General features: G+C 31.3%; 1 protein-coding gene across 1 annotated transcript in view; it reads right to left on the bottom strand.

Annotated features, from left to right (window-relative positions):
* LOC114337826 (uncharacterized) overlaps positions 1 to 19,694 on the bottom strand; it is a 55,044-nt gene that overhangs the window by 25,277 nt on the left and 10,073 nt on the right. Inside the window, exons 2-3 of the mRNA XM_028288361.2 lie at positions 16,154 to 16,192; positions 14,620 to 14,747 (exon numbers count right to left, since the gene is read on the bottom strand). Coding sequence (XP_028144162.1) covers positions 14,620 to 14,747; positions 16,154 to 16,192 — 167 coding nt within the window. The remainder of the gene's footprint in view (positions 1 to 14,619; positions 14,748 to 16,153; positions 16,193 to 19,694) is intronic.

Below are 19,694 nucleotides of genomic sequence, written 5' to 3'. Positions count from 1 at the left end.
AAAAAAAACAATTAATTTCGCAGTTCATTTGTTTAATAAAAAGTGAAGCACCCACTTTTGGAGTACCTACTACCTTTTGATATGTTGTTTATTTAACATTTCTTAATGAAATTATAAAAAGTTCTATCTTATTTGATTTTTTCCATAAGCAAAAACTCTATTGACTCCTCTATTATACGTTTTGCCTATTATATTATAAACTATTATTATAACGTAAGGAAAATAACGACTTTATATTCGGATTTCGGATTCTTTTATAATAAATATTCTTAAATTACATCTACCTTTTTATTTTATTACCTGAGTGAGTTGGTGAGGAAAATACCTGCCGGATTAATATGAACCTTTAAATTTGGTGAGGAAAATACCTGTCGGATTATATGTTTTTAATGGTTGGTGAGGAATTTACCTCCGCCCACTTCTTTAGGCGCGATTGGTTATTCATCAAGAGAAAAGCAACTTCTTACGTTAGTGCACATTACGTATACACAAAGTACCTCTTTTTTATATAATAATATTGTGTAAACATAATAATATTATATATTATATTTATTATATATAATAATATTATTATTAATTAAAAAAAAATAATCAAGGATGAAAACCATTTTGCTAATGATTTTAGGCACCGTAAGAATCTATAACTTAAATAGTAAAACCTAAAAGAGAACGTTGCGCGGGAATTCCGTGAAGATTTTTAAAATTCACTGCATCTATGGGTACAGCTGCACTGGAGCTAGGTGTACAAGAATTCATCTGTACTCATTAGATATCTTTTAAAAACACCCTTTAATTATCTACGCTAATTTCTTTCGGTTATTTAAATGTCATCATAAACAATTCCAACCTTCTTTCGTTACATAAACATTGTTGACCTAGATCGTGAGGTGTAATTATACATACAGCCACTATAAACACTTTTCAGGGTCGACGCTGACTTTGCACTTTTAAATATATTTATACAACCAAAACATAATAAGGGAATCCTCATTACACATTCGTCATTCTATTTTATTAGATGTAAGATTATTCACATTAAAAGATAGTGTCATCTACACTCCGCGAGACGACGTTACGTAGGTTGCTACCAGCTTGTACTCATGCGAGTATAATAAAACAACTTCAACAGTGAAACGACTATTAATCATTCCACCCCTCGGATAAGGGTTAACCAGCCTTACCGGGAGAAGATATCCCTAGTAATACTGGACCATCATTGGTGGTATCCATGGTGGCTAGGTTAAGTGGGCAGGGGTAAATTCCTCACCAACCAGTAAAACCATATAATCCTACAGGTATTTTCCTCACCAAATTTAAAGGTCCATATTAATCTGGCAGGTATTTTCCTCACCAACTCACTCAGGTAATAAAAAAAAATAGATGTAATTTAAGAATATTATTGTGAAAGAATCCGAAATCCGAATATAAAGTCGTTAATTTCCTTACATTATAATTTCTGCGAAAACCAACTTGAGTTTAAGAAAGTTTAAATTTCTTTTCACTTTCACTTTGTAATACCTAACTACTTGCAATCAAAACAATGTGGAATGCTCTAATAGGTCTGGACCCCGCGTATGAAAAAAAAGTTGATTAATAGCAAGCTGAAAATTTGTTAATAGCTTAAAGGTGTCTAGTCGGATAAACTTGATATATGGGAACACTGGAACAGGGGCAGTTTTAATTGTGGAACAGGTTAAAAATTTGCAACGGTCAAACCACGAAAACGGCACATTTATTTTGTCCGACAGAACAGACTTAAACTCTCCGAACAGAGATTAAACTCTCATGCAAAAATCGGACTGCTATTTATCACCTGTCATAATTCCTGTCATTTGACATATTCTACATGTTTCACTCATTAAAACGCCCATTTGGTGATAAATCGCAATCTGATTTTTGCATGAGAGTTTAATCTCTGTTCGGAGAGTTTAAGTGTGTTTTGTCGGACAAAATACATGTGCCGTTTTCGTGGTCTGACCATTCCAAATTTTTAACCTGTTCCATTATTAAAACTTACCCTGTTCCAGTGTTCCCTTATATCAAAGTTTGTCCGACAAGACACCCTTAAGCTATTAACAAATTTTCAGCTTTTATTAATAAATTTTTTTTCATACCGGGATCTAGACCTATAAAAGTTTTACTGAACGTGGAAAACCTATATTTAGTAGAATCTCAGAAATTTATAAGACTTAGCCAAGCCGCACACCAAAGAAACATGAAACGAAAAACATGAAACATGAAACGAAAAACATGTTTCATGAAAAGAAAACACTGCTAAAAAAATCTCAAAGTCCGCCTACTAATGAAACGAGTGTGATTCATGCTCATGACACATTTTTATTTTCGGAGAGTCTCATAAATGGCCGGATATATATTTGTTTAGCAGTGGTTTATTTCCATGAAACGTAATTTACGTTTCACGTTTCTTTGATGTGTGGCCGGGCTTACAATTACATGACCTCGATTTTTGACCCTTCGCTTCGTTATCGAACTTATTCGCTTCGTATCTGTTTAGTGTACAGATAGCGAATGATCGATAACGAAGCAAAGGGTCAAAAATCGAGGTCCTGACTTCTTACAAAAATCTTTTTAAATTTTCACCAATAGCCATTCACAAATTCCAAAATAGTACGCTTTGCTTTCGATATTTCGAAACTACAACCCGAAAACGTAGGTCTACAATAATAACACATGTTTACAAAAAAAAATTTGACTATTTGACGAAACCATATGACTAGGAAGTTTTTGCGGTCGCTGATCACGAATCCGGAGTCCACTGACCTCTATCACGTCAGGTAAAGGTCATTTTAAAGTCAAATCAAGATAAATCGACAAAATCACTCTGAAAAAGTATATTAGGAGGTTTTTGTAACAAACAAAATATGTAAAAAACTCTAACACCGATGCAAAACATTTCTACGTAATAGGTATATTACTTAGAAGTGTTTTACTTCTGTGTTTTTACATATACAGGGTGTCCCAAAAGTAGTGGAACGGTCGAATATTTCGCGAACTAAACATCGGATCGAAAAACTGAAACATAAGTGTTCAATCATTTTCAAAAATCTATCCAATGACACCAAACACCAACCCCCACTACACCCCCTGGAGGTGGGGTGGGGAGTAACTTTAAAATCTCAAATAGAAACCCCCAGTTTTTCTTGCAGATTTTAATTTGTTACATAAAAGTAAGCAACTTTTATTCAAGACATTTTTTCGAACTGTGGATAGATGGCGCTACAATTGGGAAAAACGATTCATCCTGATGCCATAAGTAAATTATAGAGACGGTCTAATATCTCACGAACTACACTTCCAAATGAAAAACTAAAAAACAGATTTTTAATCTTTTTCAAAAACCTATCGAATAACACTAAACATGACCCTCCAACCCACCCCCTGAATGTGGGGTGGGGGGTAACTTTAAAATCTTAAATAGCAACCCCCACTTTTTATTATAGATTCGGATCCGTCATGAAAAATTAAGTAACATTTATTCGAAACATTTTTTACAATTGTTAATAGATGGCGCCTTAATTGGAAAAATTCGATTTATTAGCGCCATCTATCAGAAATTTTAAAAAATGTTTCGAATAAATGTTGCTTAATTTTTTATGACGAATCCGAATCTGCAATAAAAAGTGGGGGTTGCTATTTAAGATTTTAAAGTTACCCCCACCCCACATCCAGGGGGTGGGTTGGAGGGTCATGTTTGGTGTTATTCGATAGGTTTTCAAAAAAGATTAAAAATCTGTTTTTTGGTTTCTCATTTGGAAGTGTATTTCGTGAGATATTAGAGCGTTTCTATAATTTACCTATGGTATCAGGATAAATCGTTTTTCCCAATTATAGCGCCATCTATCCATAGTTCGAAAAAACGTCTTGAATTAAAGTTGCCTACTTTTACGTAACGAATCCAAATTTGAAAGAAAAACTGGGGATTTCCATTTAAGATTTTAAAGTTACCCCCCACCCCACCTCCAGGAGGTGTAGTGGGGATTGGTGTTTGGTGTCATTGGATAGATTTTTGAAAATGATTGAAAACGTATTGTTCAGTTTTTCGATCCGATGTTTAGTTCGCGAAATATTCGACCGTTCCACTACTTTTGGGACACTCTATATAATACACATTTCAATGTTTATAGCTAAAAGAACTCGTGCAATACCACATCAGAGAAACAATATTTTAATTTTATTTCTGTATTAAAATTCCCAACGGTGCATGATAGTTTTATACTGATTCATAGTTTTACACTTTCTGAATAATTTTTTGTACAGAAAATACCGTTTTGTCAGTCAAGACCGGAAAGTGAACGTTAGCGACCGGCAATAGTTATTTTCCTAACAAGTGCGGAAAATCATACTTTTCCACACGCGATTGCAGTTTGCCGAACGACGCGAAGCGGAGATTTTGCCATTTTGCATCGCAAATTTCATTTGTAGAAATTTGCGATATAATTTTGGAAATTTTTGTTGTTTTAAGTTATTTTTAGGGTACCTATAACTACAATGATATTATTATGCATACAATTAGGTTGCCTCTCAGATTTAAAATGCGTTTATCTCGAAAACGGTTGAGTTCAGCGAGATAAATCTAGCATATCTTTTTTAAGTAAAAATTTTAAGAGAATAAAAGTTTTGATTCAAAAAGTATACAGAGTGAGTAATAAAAAAATGAACCTATCAAATGAGCGGTGAAAAGCATAATATGTGGCGCCCTCTGGATAATACCTCATTTTTCGTGGCAAATTTAGATTTCTTGTCACAAAAACCCCGCTTACCAAATTTCGTATTATTATCCCATGCCTGTTAGTTTAGGAAATATTTAAGAATAAATAAAATAAAAGTTTAACATTGACACCCTGTATTTCGGTTGTTATCAACTTTCGTACTAAGGTAAGTTAGCTTAAATCGACCTATTTTAACCTGAGAAATCTAAGGTTAAGCTACGGTCCTTTCCTTACCAAACACCCTGTATAAGTTTCAACTAAATAATCAACATATCTATCTAAAATTTCATTTTCTGGTTTGCATGACATTAAATCAAACACAAGACAATCTGATACGTCTTCTGGTTTTATATATGTAAGGCCAAAAGTATGTTTGAGCCACTTGCCTACTTCACAATCATTCGTATATTCTGATTCTGATGTTAAATCAAGAGACAGAATTTTTCTATACCACATACTAGAAGCTTGCAGTAGGTGAAATCTACAACCATGTATTTCAGTGTTCGGACATATTTGAATGATTTAATTATGTATAGCTTTTTCAAAATCTATAAAAATTTTACTAGGATTAAACTTAATTTTGAGAGCTTTAAGAATTTTTGATTTTAACAAATAAGAAAGATTTTTGTAAGTTTATGTTTTTTTTTTGTTTGGCAGTAAACAGTATAATAAAGAAATACAATACCCATTAATTAGCCCGTGAATAGTGAATGATTGCAAATAATATATGGAACAGTAAGAAAATGTGCCAGTTATATAATATATAAAATTCAATGTGGCTAAAAGTCTCACATTTGTTTCACTATTATCTTACCTTTGACGCAGTTTATAGAGGGAATATTTTTCCCTTTATTGAACCTTATCAATATTGGAAGGAAGTCGACCAGGCATCATTTTTTGTCGATAATTATATATTTTTTCTTATGTAACTTATAACGTATATTTAACGTATATTTATTATTAACTTGTATTTTTTCTTATATCAATCGTAGAATTGTTTCAGGCAAATTAGCTGCAAGCTCTTGGCGTATAATTTTTGCTGGTTTTTCAGCAATATTCTCTTCGGCTTAACGTTTACAAGAGTTAGAAACAATTTTCCGACCTATCTACTGACGATCTGGTACATGATTGTGTTGTAGGCTACTTCTAGAAATTGTAAAATTTGCACCAATAGTAAACAATTTCGCACTACAAATTGTTTTATTACACCTCCAGTACACTTCTTCACTTTTTAAAACTTTCACTTTATAAAACTTTCACTTAATAAAAAATAAAATTTTCAAATAGCAGTAAAGGTTTATCGCGATTACTTTCTATTAAATATGCCATTGCATATTAAATATGCCAAAATTGCAATTGTGACTAAAAATAAAATACCATAATTATTAATTCATTATTTATTATAGGTACCTACTGTAATCTTAGAGTAGGTAGATAAATAATTCCCTTGAATGCCTTTTTGTAAAATCTACCTGAAATAATGACTTCGATTTTGGTGAGGAAAGTACCTGTGGGATTATGGCATACCCTTCCAAACGCAGGTAAAAGATTATTTGGGTGAGGAAATTACACCCGCCGGGTTAAGTAAGTCCGGAGCAGTCCATTTGACGAACAAGCGGAGGTAATCATACAGGGAATCGTAGGAGTCTTTGATATTATAATAATTATTTCCTTTATGACGACCTACCCTCGTTTTTTATTAAATAAATTAAATGAGTATTCAAATAAAATAAAAAACCAAAAAAGGTATATTTTTTATAAAATAGACCCATTAAATATGTGATAAAGATACGGATTTATAAAAGCGTAAACATCGTGAATTAGAGGGGTAATGCATAACTTTTGAAACTATGTGTATAATTACAGTTATGGTTTCAAGTTTATTTTTCGGATATAACTACTGTAGCATCGCAGATTTAAAATTCGTTTATTTCGAAAACGGTTGAGTTTAGCGAGATGAATGTAGTACATATATCTATTTTAAGTAAAAAAATATTAAGAGAATAAAAGTTTTGACACAAAAAGTATGTAGAGTGCGGGATACAAAAATTGGAGGTATTAAATGAGTGCTGAAAGACGTATGTGGCGCCCTCTGGGTAATACATCATTTTTGGTGGCGAATTTAGATTTCTCGTTTCAAAAAACCGCCGCTTACGAAATTTCGTGTTCATGCCTGCCAGGAAATATTCAGAAATAAATAAAAAAAACTTTAACTTTGACACACTGTATTTCAGTTATTACCAAATTTCCTACTAAGGTAAGAGCTTAAATCGACATATACAAAAAAAACTGAATTACCGTGTTTAATAAGAAATAGGTATACCTTCTTTATGGGGATTATTTGAAATTGTACCGATTGATAATTTTTGTTCTGGGGAACCTCCAGCCACAAATCTGAGAATTCTGTGCATTGGTGTGAACCTGCTTCAGTTAATAGTAAAAATAGCACATTTAAATATTCAGTAACTGGTATCAAATATAGTATTTTGAGAAAAACAGTAAACGTTTGTCAAATTTTTGTGTGCATAGGAATGCCTAGAACTTTGACAAAACAGGGTTATCGAGAAAATTCAAAATTTGAACCCCACTGTATATAAATGTTCCATTAAAAATGAACGGCATTATATTTGTTCATCATCATTTGATGTTGTTAATGTTATAAAGTGTGTGCTGTACAGGAATGTATGATTTCATAATGTGATGAAAATTACTTTGGAAGTCCTACTTATTTTTGGAAACCCTATAGTTAAAAATGTACGGAATGAACATTTTTGTCATTATTAGTCATATAATATTCTAAAACTGTGTGGAAATATGATATTAAATATTATTATAGTAGCTGGGAAATGGATTTCCCAAATAGCAATATTGAAAAAAAATAATTATTTGTATTCACCATCAATTTTTTTTATGTCAATATATTAGTACGGCATTTTTACATACAGTTTATAAAGTATAATAACTAGCTTCCAAAATTTATGTCGTTCAGGAAATAATAATTTTTCACTACAAAAAATGGCGTTTAGTATAGAACACTCAATATTATGGAATAATTATTTTTTTGCCAAATAATTTGTACGGCACTCATGTTTTTCATCATTTTAGAGCATAAGTAATAATCTGAAATCAGTGCCGTACTTTTCTAAATAATTTTTGTCAATAGGGGTTGAAATGAGAAAATTTACATAAGGGTTGAAACTATTTGAGCCAGTAGGTTCGTACGGCATATTAAAATATAACTTTAAAATATATGTATTTACTTAATATTATGCATGCCGTACAGTTTTCTATAATTTTTTTATCAATGAAAATATGCGGAATATGAAATTTTTTTTATTTTGCAGAACCAATATTTTTGTACGGCATATAGTTTTTATGTCTTATATTTTTAATATCTTCCTTGCGTCTTAATGCCGTCAATTTAAAAATAATTTATTTATCCGCTCCAAAAGAGAAAAGTTTGATGCGCCACTGTCGACGCATGTGCCACTGAAAAGTGACGGCACAGTGTTCAAACGTTTTCTTTTAAGTTCTACTATTTAAGTTATAGAATCTTATGGTGCCTAAAATGATTAGCAAATTTTTCCTATACGGCTCTTAGTCTATATTAGCATATTATGCTAATCTGCTGTGCAGCAACAGCAATTGCTAATGTAATGGGCATTAAGATCAGAACATGACGGGGTACTAATAACGGAAGGACTGGTAACATAATTGCAGCCAGGGAAAAATACTGTTCGGTATAATATAGTTCATCATTCAAAAGGTATTTTTTTTCTCTACACGACTCTCTATTTTTGTTTAATTGGCGGAATAACTTTAAAGGATAATTTTGGATTTAACTAATTTATAATAAATTTTTTAAAACCAAAATTATTTTCAAGCTTATTCCGCAAATTAAAAAATAAATAGAGTGCTAGAGTAACTAAAATAGAGTAGATTGCTATTTAAAAAAGGAGTGGTTAATGAGGCACAGTAAGGGGTTACATCTGAAGGCATGAATTTTACATGAAAATTCGTCCCCCTATGTTTTTTTTTATATTTTGAAGAATCTCTTGGTTTCTAAGTTTCTGGGGGGGGGATCAAATTTTTGTTGGGACAGACTACAGTGCGTCCATAAAGTAATGCATAAATTCGATATTTCGTAAACCGACGACTTTAAGGAAAAATCCCGAAAAAGGTCGATTTTTATTTTTAAATTACGATTTTTTGGAATATATATCATACTAGTGACGTCATCCGTCTACGCGTGATGACGTAATCGATGATTTTTTTTAAATGAGAATAGGGTTCACGTGATAACTTATTTGAAATGGTATTGAATTCTCTATTCACTAATGTAAATATTAACATAATTATTTATACAGGGTGTTCAAAAAAATATTTTTTAATTAAAATAATTAAGACAAAAAGAAGAATGTACAGTATTTCTCATGATCATCTTTCAGTGCGTCACAGTTTTTCGATTTCTTTCTAACGCATTAAATTGTATGTGACAGAAAAAAAGGCACGTCGGTGATTACATTTCGTCGGTGAAATTTTTATAACATTTATTCTTGTTATTCTAGTTGTCGATAGATGGCGCCATAATAAAAGAATAATTTTTTTTAATTAGATAATAATATTACAAATATAATCTGTATAATTTATAAGACTATACAAATCAAAGAAAATACCATTTTATCAATGCAAGAAACACTTTTGATTTGTTTTTATTCCAAATTGAAAATAAAATGTGACAATTGTCAGATTTAACTAAAATGTCATGTTAGAATAAATGTCATAAATGTGTATTATCACGGACTTACCCTTTTTCCTAACATTTTTTACGCACTGAAAAATGATCATGAGAAATACTGTATGTAATTTATTTAATTCAAAATGAGTTTTACTACTGTCAGAAAACAGAAAAAAATTTTATTTGACAAATAAACATTGATTTTCGCTTAAACGAAATGTTCAATCTGCCAAGAGACAGGTGGGTGGCAGCTTTAACATTGAATTTGATCGAAAAACAATATTTATTTGTCAAATAAACATTTTTTTCCTGTTTTCTGACAATATTAAAATGTATTTTGAATTAGATAAATTACATACATTCTTCTTTTTTTCTCAATTATTATTTTAATTTAAAAAATGTTTTTTTGAACACCTTGTACAAATAATTATGTTAATGTTTATATTGTGGAATAGAGAATTGAATACACTTTCAAATGAGCTATCACATGACAGCTATTCTCATTTAAAAAAATCATAGATTACGTCATCACGCCCAGATGGATGGCGTCACTAGTATGATATATATGAAAAAAAATCGAAAATTAAAAATAAAAATCGACCTGTGTCGGGATTTTTCCTTAAAGTCGCCGGTTTACGAAATAATGAATTTATGCGTTACTTTATGGACGCACTATTAAAGAGGTGTATTAAGTAGAACGGTCATTAGGAGACCTGAAGGAATAATGCTGAATAGTGCAAACACTAGAGATATTATCCAAAAAATAACACAGCCCAACAGTGTCTGGATATATTAAAACAAAAACTCTTCATTTATTCAGAACGACAACCCAGATAGCACAAGTACGTTTTATGGACATCCAATGGACGTACATATGTGTACATTGGAACGTCCAATGGACGTCCCGCTAAGGTACAATGGATATCCGATGGACGTCCAACGAATGTCCAGAGTTCACAAAATTGGACGTCCATAGTACGTCCGCTACAAACGTACATTGTACGTTGTATTGGAGCTTTCAGTGTACACCTTATGTACATTCAATGTACGTCTTATGGACATTTCTAGGGCACTTTTCAGAAAGCAATCTAGTATCCATAATTTTGTGAATACATAGCAAAAAGCCTTTATAGGAATAGTTGCTTATAATACTAATCTTATACTTAAAAATATTACACAAAAGACCTTTTTTATTTCTCTTTACTATAACTTCATTATAATATATACTTTACTATAGGAACTAGGAACTTCATTAATGCACGACTGCACTTGCACGATAAACAGAAAACACAAATATATCACAGGATGTATTTTCATAAAGACGAGATTCAGATAATGACGCCTTAGGAAGCATGCACATTAAAAGAGGTTTAATCTCTGTTCTGTTTCTGTTCCAAATTATTTTTAGAGTCAGTACCGTTGTTGTATATTACAAGCAGGTTTGCCATTCTGTGAATTATCATAAATAAACCCTCCTTCAGTATTCCACAACAATTAACAGCGATAATCCCCTAAAAGTACCTGCCTAATACTACCTTTCACGACCGATAGCGCGAAGAGCGACAACGTTGTCAAGAAGATTCTCATTTAGTTTGTAGGTATTGGGACTTAATATAATAGTCGCGTTTTGTGTAAAATATCCATGGACCACAAATGGATGTCCAATGTACGTTGAAATCAAACGTCCAATGGACGTCCCGTAATGTACGTACATAGTACGTCCAGTTTTGGTCCATGGACGTTTGGACTTTGTACGTTGTATTGACGTACATCGGACGTTGTGTGCTATATGGGTAAGGAGGTACAAAGTTAGTAGCAACCGAAAATGTGACAATGCACTTTTTGAAAATTCTGAGAAGGCTTTCTATCGAAAACTCAATTCAATCGTAGAAAGTGTCGACAAGTCTTACCCAAGCCAAAAAGGAATTAATGAGTTTTGGGAAAATCAACTTTCAGTTGCTTTTAACAACAATGCTAAATGGATAGAAGATACGGCGCAGAATTGTGACCACTACGTTACTGCTCTCTCTACGAACCATTCACCACCAAAGAGGTCTCAAATATCAACAAAGGGCTTAACTGTAAATCTCCTTGACCAAACGGAGTTCAAAATTTATGGCTTAAGAAGGTTTGGAGTATTTATGAGTACTTATCAACATTAATTAATCATGTTGTTTCTAATCCGCAGACAATATTAATTTCTAATAACTGACTAAAGCCAGTACCGCAAATGTAAATAGGAACGGTTTAATTAATAGTCATTTCTTAATCCAAAATTAAGATATATCCCTTAATAATAAATTTCTACTAGGATTTGAGACTTCGCATACACTCTTGTCAAGATGACAAGGGATATTAAAATAAAATGTTTTTAAAGTCATACGTATAATTATGACTGAAGTCAACTAGCTACGTATCAGAAAACGCTCTATCTTGTACTATCTCAACTTAATATCATCGGTATACTGCGAAAACCAGATAAATGACAAATTTTAAAATATTGAGTTAAGTATACCAAAATTCTCAGCTTTTTACGCTCTACATACAGGTAAAACCCAATAAATGATACGACTTACCATTCAGCAGACAATTTGTGTAATAAACAAATAAGTTACACCTAACCAACTTTTCATTTTCAAATAAAACAATATATCGCTACTTACTTCCATAAAATCAAAGTCCTGTTGCATGTAAAACCAACTAAGCGCACATATATATTTGCCGGACAACAATTTATTTCTACTGCTTTATATCTACCATATTCAGTAAAAAGGTGATAAGTGTCTTTAATGCAGTGTGATTTATTTTGATTTACAGGTAAAACCAGGTAAGTGATCGCACCTCGATCTTAAATTAAGGTTTAATCAGCCAGGTCTCTTAACTATTTCAAACTAATGATAGAATATTATTTCTGATATATGCATCTTTCACTAGCATATCGAATATCAAACACAACTGGTAAGCTTAATTCAAAATAAAGCACTAAACTTTAAAAACGTTTTTTCTCAATTTCGGTATTTCAATATTTATCTGGTTTTCGTAGTATACCGACGATATATGTTCTCCGTCTTTTGCGTTATTTTACCGGTTTCGAGCGCAATTATCAATGTATGTATGTTTGTACCATACATATAGCACAATAAATGACCGTTTTGGAATGCAATTTCCAGGGGCAACTCCGAATTGCATGAAAATTTGAATTTAGGTTCTACTTACCCTCCACTTCAAAGTTGAATTTAGCCGTTGGTTGCTTTTACTTGGGAGATGACATTTACCCCTTCTCGTGGGGTGAAAAACGCGTGTTTAAAATAAGGCCGGAAATGGATAAATTGAGTTATTTTAAGCAGCTTTTGTTCTATAAAGTTTTTTACGTAAGTCAATACTTTTCGAGTTATTCGCGAATTAAAATGTTTATTTTTCGACAAAAAAACTACGTTTTCAGACCGTTTTTCCCAAATACCTAACTCAAAAAGTAAATATTTTATCGAAAATATATTTTTATCAAAAGTGTAGCCTATAAAAGAACGAAAAAAAATGGTGTACCAGTAAAGTACACAAATTGAGTAGAAGCAAAGTTGTAGCTCATGAAAAATACGTTCTTATTCGTCTAATTCCAAATCGAATAATTCAACGCGAAATCACCGAAGAAAAAAGCATTTTTCGGGAAAACCTTATCAACATTTTTAAAGTATCGAAAAAAGCATATTATTTGTTTTTTACAAAAGTTAACAACATCAAAATTAAACGAGTTACACTGAAAAAAAAAGTTGGCCCCTTTTTGGTAAAAAAAATCGTGAAAACCTCCCTCTATTTAGCAACCTAAATGAAATTAATCGTTTGGTTTTACCATTTATTTTAACTGTATGTGTATTATTGTTTATATGATCTGTAAGTTTGATTAGTTTGAAGTGCTTATTTTTGAAAACATTTGGTTTTATAGTAAAAAAAATTTCTAAAAATTTTTGAAAAATTTCATTTTTTCAAAATTACCTAAAAGTATTAGTGATAAGAAAAATCTTAAATAGTAAAAAAATGTAGACTTTGCTATTATAAATATGCTAGTTTCATTTTGTTTTTCCGTAAGACAAAAATTGGTTAAGATATTATGGATGTTCAAAATTTGCATACACTCGTGATTAGTGACCCATTCAAGCTTACTTAATTATAACCATTTCAAAAATAAACAATTTAAACCGGTAAGACTGACAGATCGTATACAAAATAGATAGGTAAGTAAATTGTTTGTAAAGCGTTAGCGATTAATTTCATTTGGGGAGTTAACACGGCGAGATTTTCATGATTTTTTACAAAAAAGAGAGGGCCAACTTTATTTTGAGCGTAACTCGCTTATGTTTAATGCTAAAACTTTTGTTAACAATTTAAACAAAGATTTTTATAAACACTTTAAAAAAGTTTAAATGGGTTTTTCCCGAGAAGTGCTCAATTTTTCGGTGATTTCACCTTGAAATATTCTATTTGGAATTAGACGAATAAGAACGTATTTTTCATAAGCTACAACTTTGGTTTTATTTGATTGATAGACTTTACTGATACACCATTTTTTGGGTTTTTTATAGGCTACACTTTTGCTAACGATATTTTTTTCGATAAAATATTTACTTTTTGAGTTATTTGCGAGAAAAGTATTGACTTACTTAAAAAACTCTATAGAACAAAATTTGCTTAGAATCAGTCAATTTATCCATTTACGGTCTTATGTTGAACGTATGTTTTTTCACCCCAGAGAAGGGGTGACTGTCACCCCACAAGTAAAAGCAACCAACGGCACAATTTCAACTTTGGAGTGGAGGGTAAGTAGAACCTAAATCCAAATTTTCGTGCAATTCGGAGTTGTCCCTGAAAATTAAACGGTATCGCCGAATTTTCTGTTCATTTACTGGGCTAATACGTATACATCTACTATTCCAGTTGGAAAATAAGCCAGAATTTAACTTAAACCATGATTTTATTGACCTTTCGACTTCCAGTTCGGACATCGTTATCAAAAACAAAATATTAATATTTTAAGCTTCCCAGCCTTACACCTAAAGGTAAAAAAGCTTAGGATTATGTATGTAAGTGTAAAAATTAATTTTCAAGTATTTTGCAAGCGATTACTTCTACTAATTTACAAAAACCTTTAATTCTTACCTCAAGTTTAGTTCTGGCTTCTGCTGTTATTCCATTTCGCTTGCAATTTTCTATTATATCCGAGCGGGAATTTACAAGAAATCGATTTCGGTTTGAACTAGATATATCTCTTATAAGTCTGTAATGAGCTGAACAAAAAAAAGTTATTTGATACTTCTGTAAAATTAGGCACCATTTCTTATTTTCACAGCGTTTATTTCTCGTTTCTCATCATCCGAACAAAAGTATTTTCCGGAAAATAAAAAATGTGTTTATTTTCTCTTGTGCAGACAAATAACTTAACGGTAGACGTTTAAGAGCGTATGTGCAAATATTTTACAGCTATCTCTATTTTTTCTTTCTTTACACGGCAAATTACGTGTAGTAAAATTCTCACTGGTAAGGAGATGTAAACGTTAGTTGACAATGACATTGCCATTATTAACATAGAGATTGCTATGTCGTTCAGTTTTTGAATGTTTAATAATAAATTGTTACTATGGAACGCTTAGATAAATTTTGAAAATCTTTAACAACAAAATATTTGAATTACAGAATATACCCTGGTGTAGTATGTGCTTCTATCTTCCATACATAATAAACAATAAATAACTTTTTATTAATTTCTCGTCTAAAATCAATTATTTATCAAACACATCATCAATATTATTTGATAAACAATTTAAGATAATCCTGAAGCTGTGTTAAATATTTAGTAGCCTTGTTTGTCAGTGTCTTGTCACAGAATTCTGTTCGACTGAGGCATTGTATGGCAAAGATAGTGAATGTAGCGATTTAGTAAACATTACCACGGATGTGTTGTTCATTTTTTTGAATCATGGAAAAAGTAATAAATATTTTTGAAGAATTTAAACGCAGAATGAGAGAATAAATCATTACCAAGGGTAGAAAGATCCCTAAAATAAACATAAAGTTCCTTTTGAATGAGAAATGTAACAAAAATCACATTCAATCAAGTTTCTCTTCTTTTTTATCCCTGTAACTTATTAACCTTTTCATTGCTGGCGAAATATTTCCAACGCGATCTGGGTGCTAACTTGATATTTCGCTGCATTTACATTGTCGTGTTTTGGCCGGGATAGCCCTGGAATTGCTTCATCCATAATATGACTCTAAACTGACGTTATAAATACTTTTATCTGCGTACTCAATAGAAATAGAATTTGTTTCAATCAAAGTCAAACAAGTATTAACTTCTAAACGAATGTGGTGCATGTCTGCATATGACACCTGAACTGAAGAGCTCAAGCGCACTCGGCAGTAGTAACGGTAACGCTATGACTTTATTAGATTTCATCAACATTCAAAGGTTTAAAGTAAACGTTATAGAAGTTGCCATGGACTTTCTACCCTCGGTAATGATTTCTTTTATTTTGCTTTCAATTTTTAAAAAAATATTGATCAGTTTTCTCAGGATTCATTAAAAATAAATGCATTTAAAAAGCACTGGAACAAAATTTTGCGCCTACGCCCTTAAGCTATTTTTACTGCATTGCAGTAAAATATGTAAGTAAATAAGATAATAATGACTTACCACTTCTCTTCTCTAATGCATATTCAGCATTTGAGAGAGCTAAAACCAAAAACAAAAACATTAGTTATTATGTTTTTATGCTGCAGAAAAGAAATAATTAATAAAGTGAATGTTTCTATACAGGGTAGCGAGAAAGTATGGAAACACGGTAATTTCTCGGAAACCGCTTAAAAGATTGTTATAGATTTTGGTCGGTAACGGTATTCTAATACGGCCGATATTATAGTGGTAATAATATTGTTGTCAAATCTTCCTTTTTTCTGGAAATCTAATGAACTTTCTTATTTTAAATGAAACACCCTGTATGTTTTTTGCGTTTTGAAGTCCTTAAGAAATACTAATTATTTTTCATGTTATGTTCCCTATACTTAAAGGCCACAATTTCGGAGATATGGCTACATTTATTAAAAAAAATTTTTTAACAAATTATACAAATTTATTTTTTTGGGCCGGGTAGGTATTATTTTAGGTTCCTTGGATCATTGGGAACAAAAAAGGTCTTTTGTATTTTTTCTCAAAAGTTAATCGTTTCCGAGTTATAAACATATTAAAACTGAAAAAAAATCGAAAAATGACGATTTTTGGGTTCAAAAACATAACTAAACAATATTATTTTTGAAACAATGAAGTACCTAGATTCAAGTCTAGACCTTATTTTATCAGATGCCGATAAGTGATTTGGTCTTATTTCATTCTAAAACATAATTTTTTAGTTGTTAATGCAGCCCGATAGCCCGTCCTCGCATAAGAGCTTTATTAGCATTTAAAAAACAATGTTTTAGAATCAAATATGCCGAAAATTCTTATAGAGATCTGATAGAAAAAGGTTTGAGCTTGGATTTAGGTACCTCATAATTATAAAAATGATTTTTTTACTTGAGTTTTTGAACCTTGAAATTCGGCATTTTTCAATTTTTTTCAGTTTTAAATTGTTTATAACTCGGAAACGATTAACTTTTGAGGAAAATTACAAAAGACCTTTTTTGTTCCCAATGTTCCAAAGAACCTAAAATAATGTCTAACTGGGCCGAAAAATTGATTGTTATAATTTGTTAAAAAATTTTTTTTTTCAATAAATGTAGCAATAACTCCGAAATTATGGCATTTAGGTATAGGGAACGTAACATGAAAAATAATTAGTATTTCTCAAAAACTTCAAAACGCAAAAAATATACATGGTGTTCTATTTAAAATAAGAAAGTTCATTCGATTTTCAGAAAAACGAAAGATTTGACAACAATGTAATTACCACTTTAATATCGGCCACATTAGGGCACCTCTACCCACCAAAATTTATAAAAATCGTTCAAGCGGTTTCCGAGAAATCACCGTGTTTCCATACTTTCTCGCTACCCTGCATATAATATACGACTTGTATTTAGTATTACGGACGAAGGAGAAAGAAATATAATTTTTTACAATAAGAATGAAATGATGTCAGTCTATTAACTTTTAAATGTCCAACCATACACAAACTTCCTATGCCCAGATTCTGATATTATAATCTAGTGACTTTAGTGAATTATTATCAGTTGGCAAAATATGGCAGTATAGGGATTTTCATTCTCAGTCATTTGTTTCGAGCTTATGTTACATGTCGTATAATCCGTGTATATTAATATTATAGGTACAGAGTTTATACAACATATGACAGAAGCTTGAAACAAATGACAATCGATGAAAAGCCCTATTGCCAGTGCAGTTCTCGTGGCTTTTTGTTATTGTGTTTGTGTGAATTGGAGGTTAGGTCATTTTGGTTACTTACTTTCTCGTTTTAATTTTTTCTGCAAACTAAACTAAAAAATTTGTTTTGAAAACTTTATAAACCTTTAAAAATTTTCAAAAATGCTTAAAGCTTTAGGAAGTTGTCCCCAGAAAATTGTTTTTAAAAGAAGAAACCAGAAGTTAGGTTATGTGTGTTTCCTAAGAATATCTGAAATGAAAAAATAGTTTAACAACTACGCATCTGACCACTGTGTGACGTCATTTCATTCTTATCGTAAAAACACTGTATGAAGGGCACGTACTAAATAGTCAAATTTTGTAAATATCACGTTTATAAAAAAAGCTGATTCGACTTCAGTATGTCGTGTTTACATCGGTTCATTTCTATGTTGCTTGTATTCATTCTTGTCATGCCGGCACAGTGATTAAATTATGAGGACTATAGAGTTATGTTATTTATACAAAAATATACTTACGTCACTCGAGATTTCCGACGTCAAAACCCTACAGCGTCAGCGTTGTCAAAACATTTAAATAGTAAATAAAGGTGAGGAATTTTCTTAATGTCAAATAGACATTTGGAAAATAACTCACATTTATTTACGATTTCAATGTTTTAGAAACGCATTGACTGCTGATGTCAGCATATTTTTCTAGTAAAAAAATATATTCAAAACAATCCCTTCTTTCACTGCGTTATAGATTATCAAATTCTCTTTACCCCCCCTAAGTTGAAAGGGACAGAAAAAAAAGGTACGTGGGGTGCTAAACAGGAGGAAATTTTCACGATTTTTTTATTAAAAAAAAAGGCCAACTTTCTTTTGAACGTAACTCGCTTGATTTTAATGCCAGAAACTCTTATGGCAATTAATAATATTTTTTTTAAAGCAATTTAAAAATATTTGCTGGGGTTTCCCAGAAAAGTGCTTATTTTTTTGTAATTTGACGTTGAAATTCTCGATTTGAAATTTGACGAATAAAAACGTATTTTTGGTGAGCTACAACTCTCCCTTTGGCTGGTTGTATAGACTTCACGAATACACACCATTTTTCGTTTTTTTTTCTATGCTACATTTTTGCTAAGAATATTTTGTTTTTTGATAAAATACTTAGTTTATAGTTATTTGCGAAGAACCGCCTGAAAATGTGGTTTCTTTGTCGAAAAATAAAAATTGTCAATCGCAAATAACTCGAAAAGTATTGACAAACGTAAAACCTCTACAACATGACAGTTGATTACAATTAGTTTGTTTTTCCAGTTAGGGATATAGCTAAGTTGAGATACCATTGAGTTGTCAGGGTTACTATAATGAATGCAGGGAATAGTATTTTATGTGACACAAAGATTCCAATGAAACAGATTCCACAATTCTACAAAACTTCCATAAAAAGAAATATCGTTTGTCACACTAAATGTTGGACAATTAAAATCGAAGAAAATCACCAAATTAATTTGGCGCAAATAAGAATCTTACGGATGAGTGTAGTGATAAAAATACAATAAAGAATAAAAATACTTAGTGAATTCTAGGCATAATACCAATTATACCAAAATAAGAACGCACAAGTTGTGGTAGTAAAGACATAATATTATTCAACTTTGAAATTATATTTAGCAAACAAAAAGAGTTACAATATCTTGGAAGAAGTTGGAGAATAAGAACAAAAGGTATACTTAGAGACGTTTAGACAGTACCTTTCCGTAACTGGGATACATATTCATTCGCAAGACCTAAGATAGAAAAATATAGAAATATATGGAATAAATAAAAACTTATAATTAGTGCAGCCAACAAAGACAAAAATGATAACGATG

Source organism: Diabrotica virgifera, chromosome 5 (genome assembly GCF_917563875.1).
Source record: "Diabrotica virgifera virgifera chromosome 5, PGI_DIABVI_V3a".
Lineage (NCBI taxonomy): Eukaryota > Metazoa > Arthropoda > Insecta > Coleoptera > Chrysomelidae > Diabrotica > Diabrotica virgifera.
Note: the sequence above shows the minus strand (reverse complement) of the source record. Positions and strands in the feature narration are given on the sequence as shown.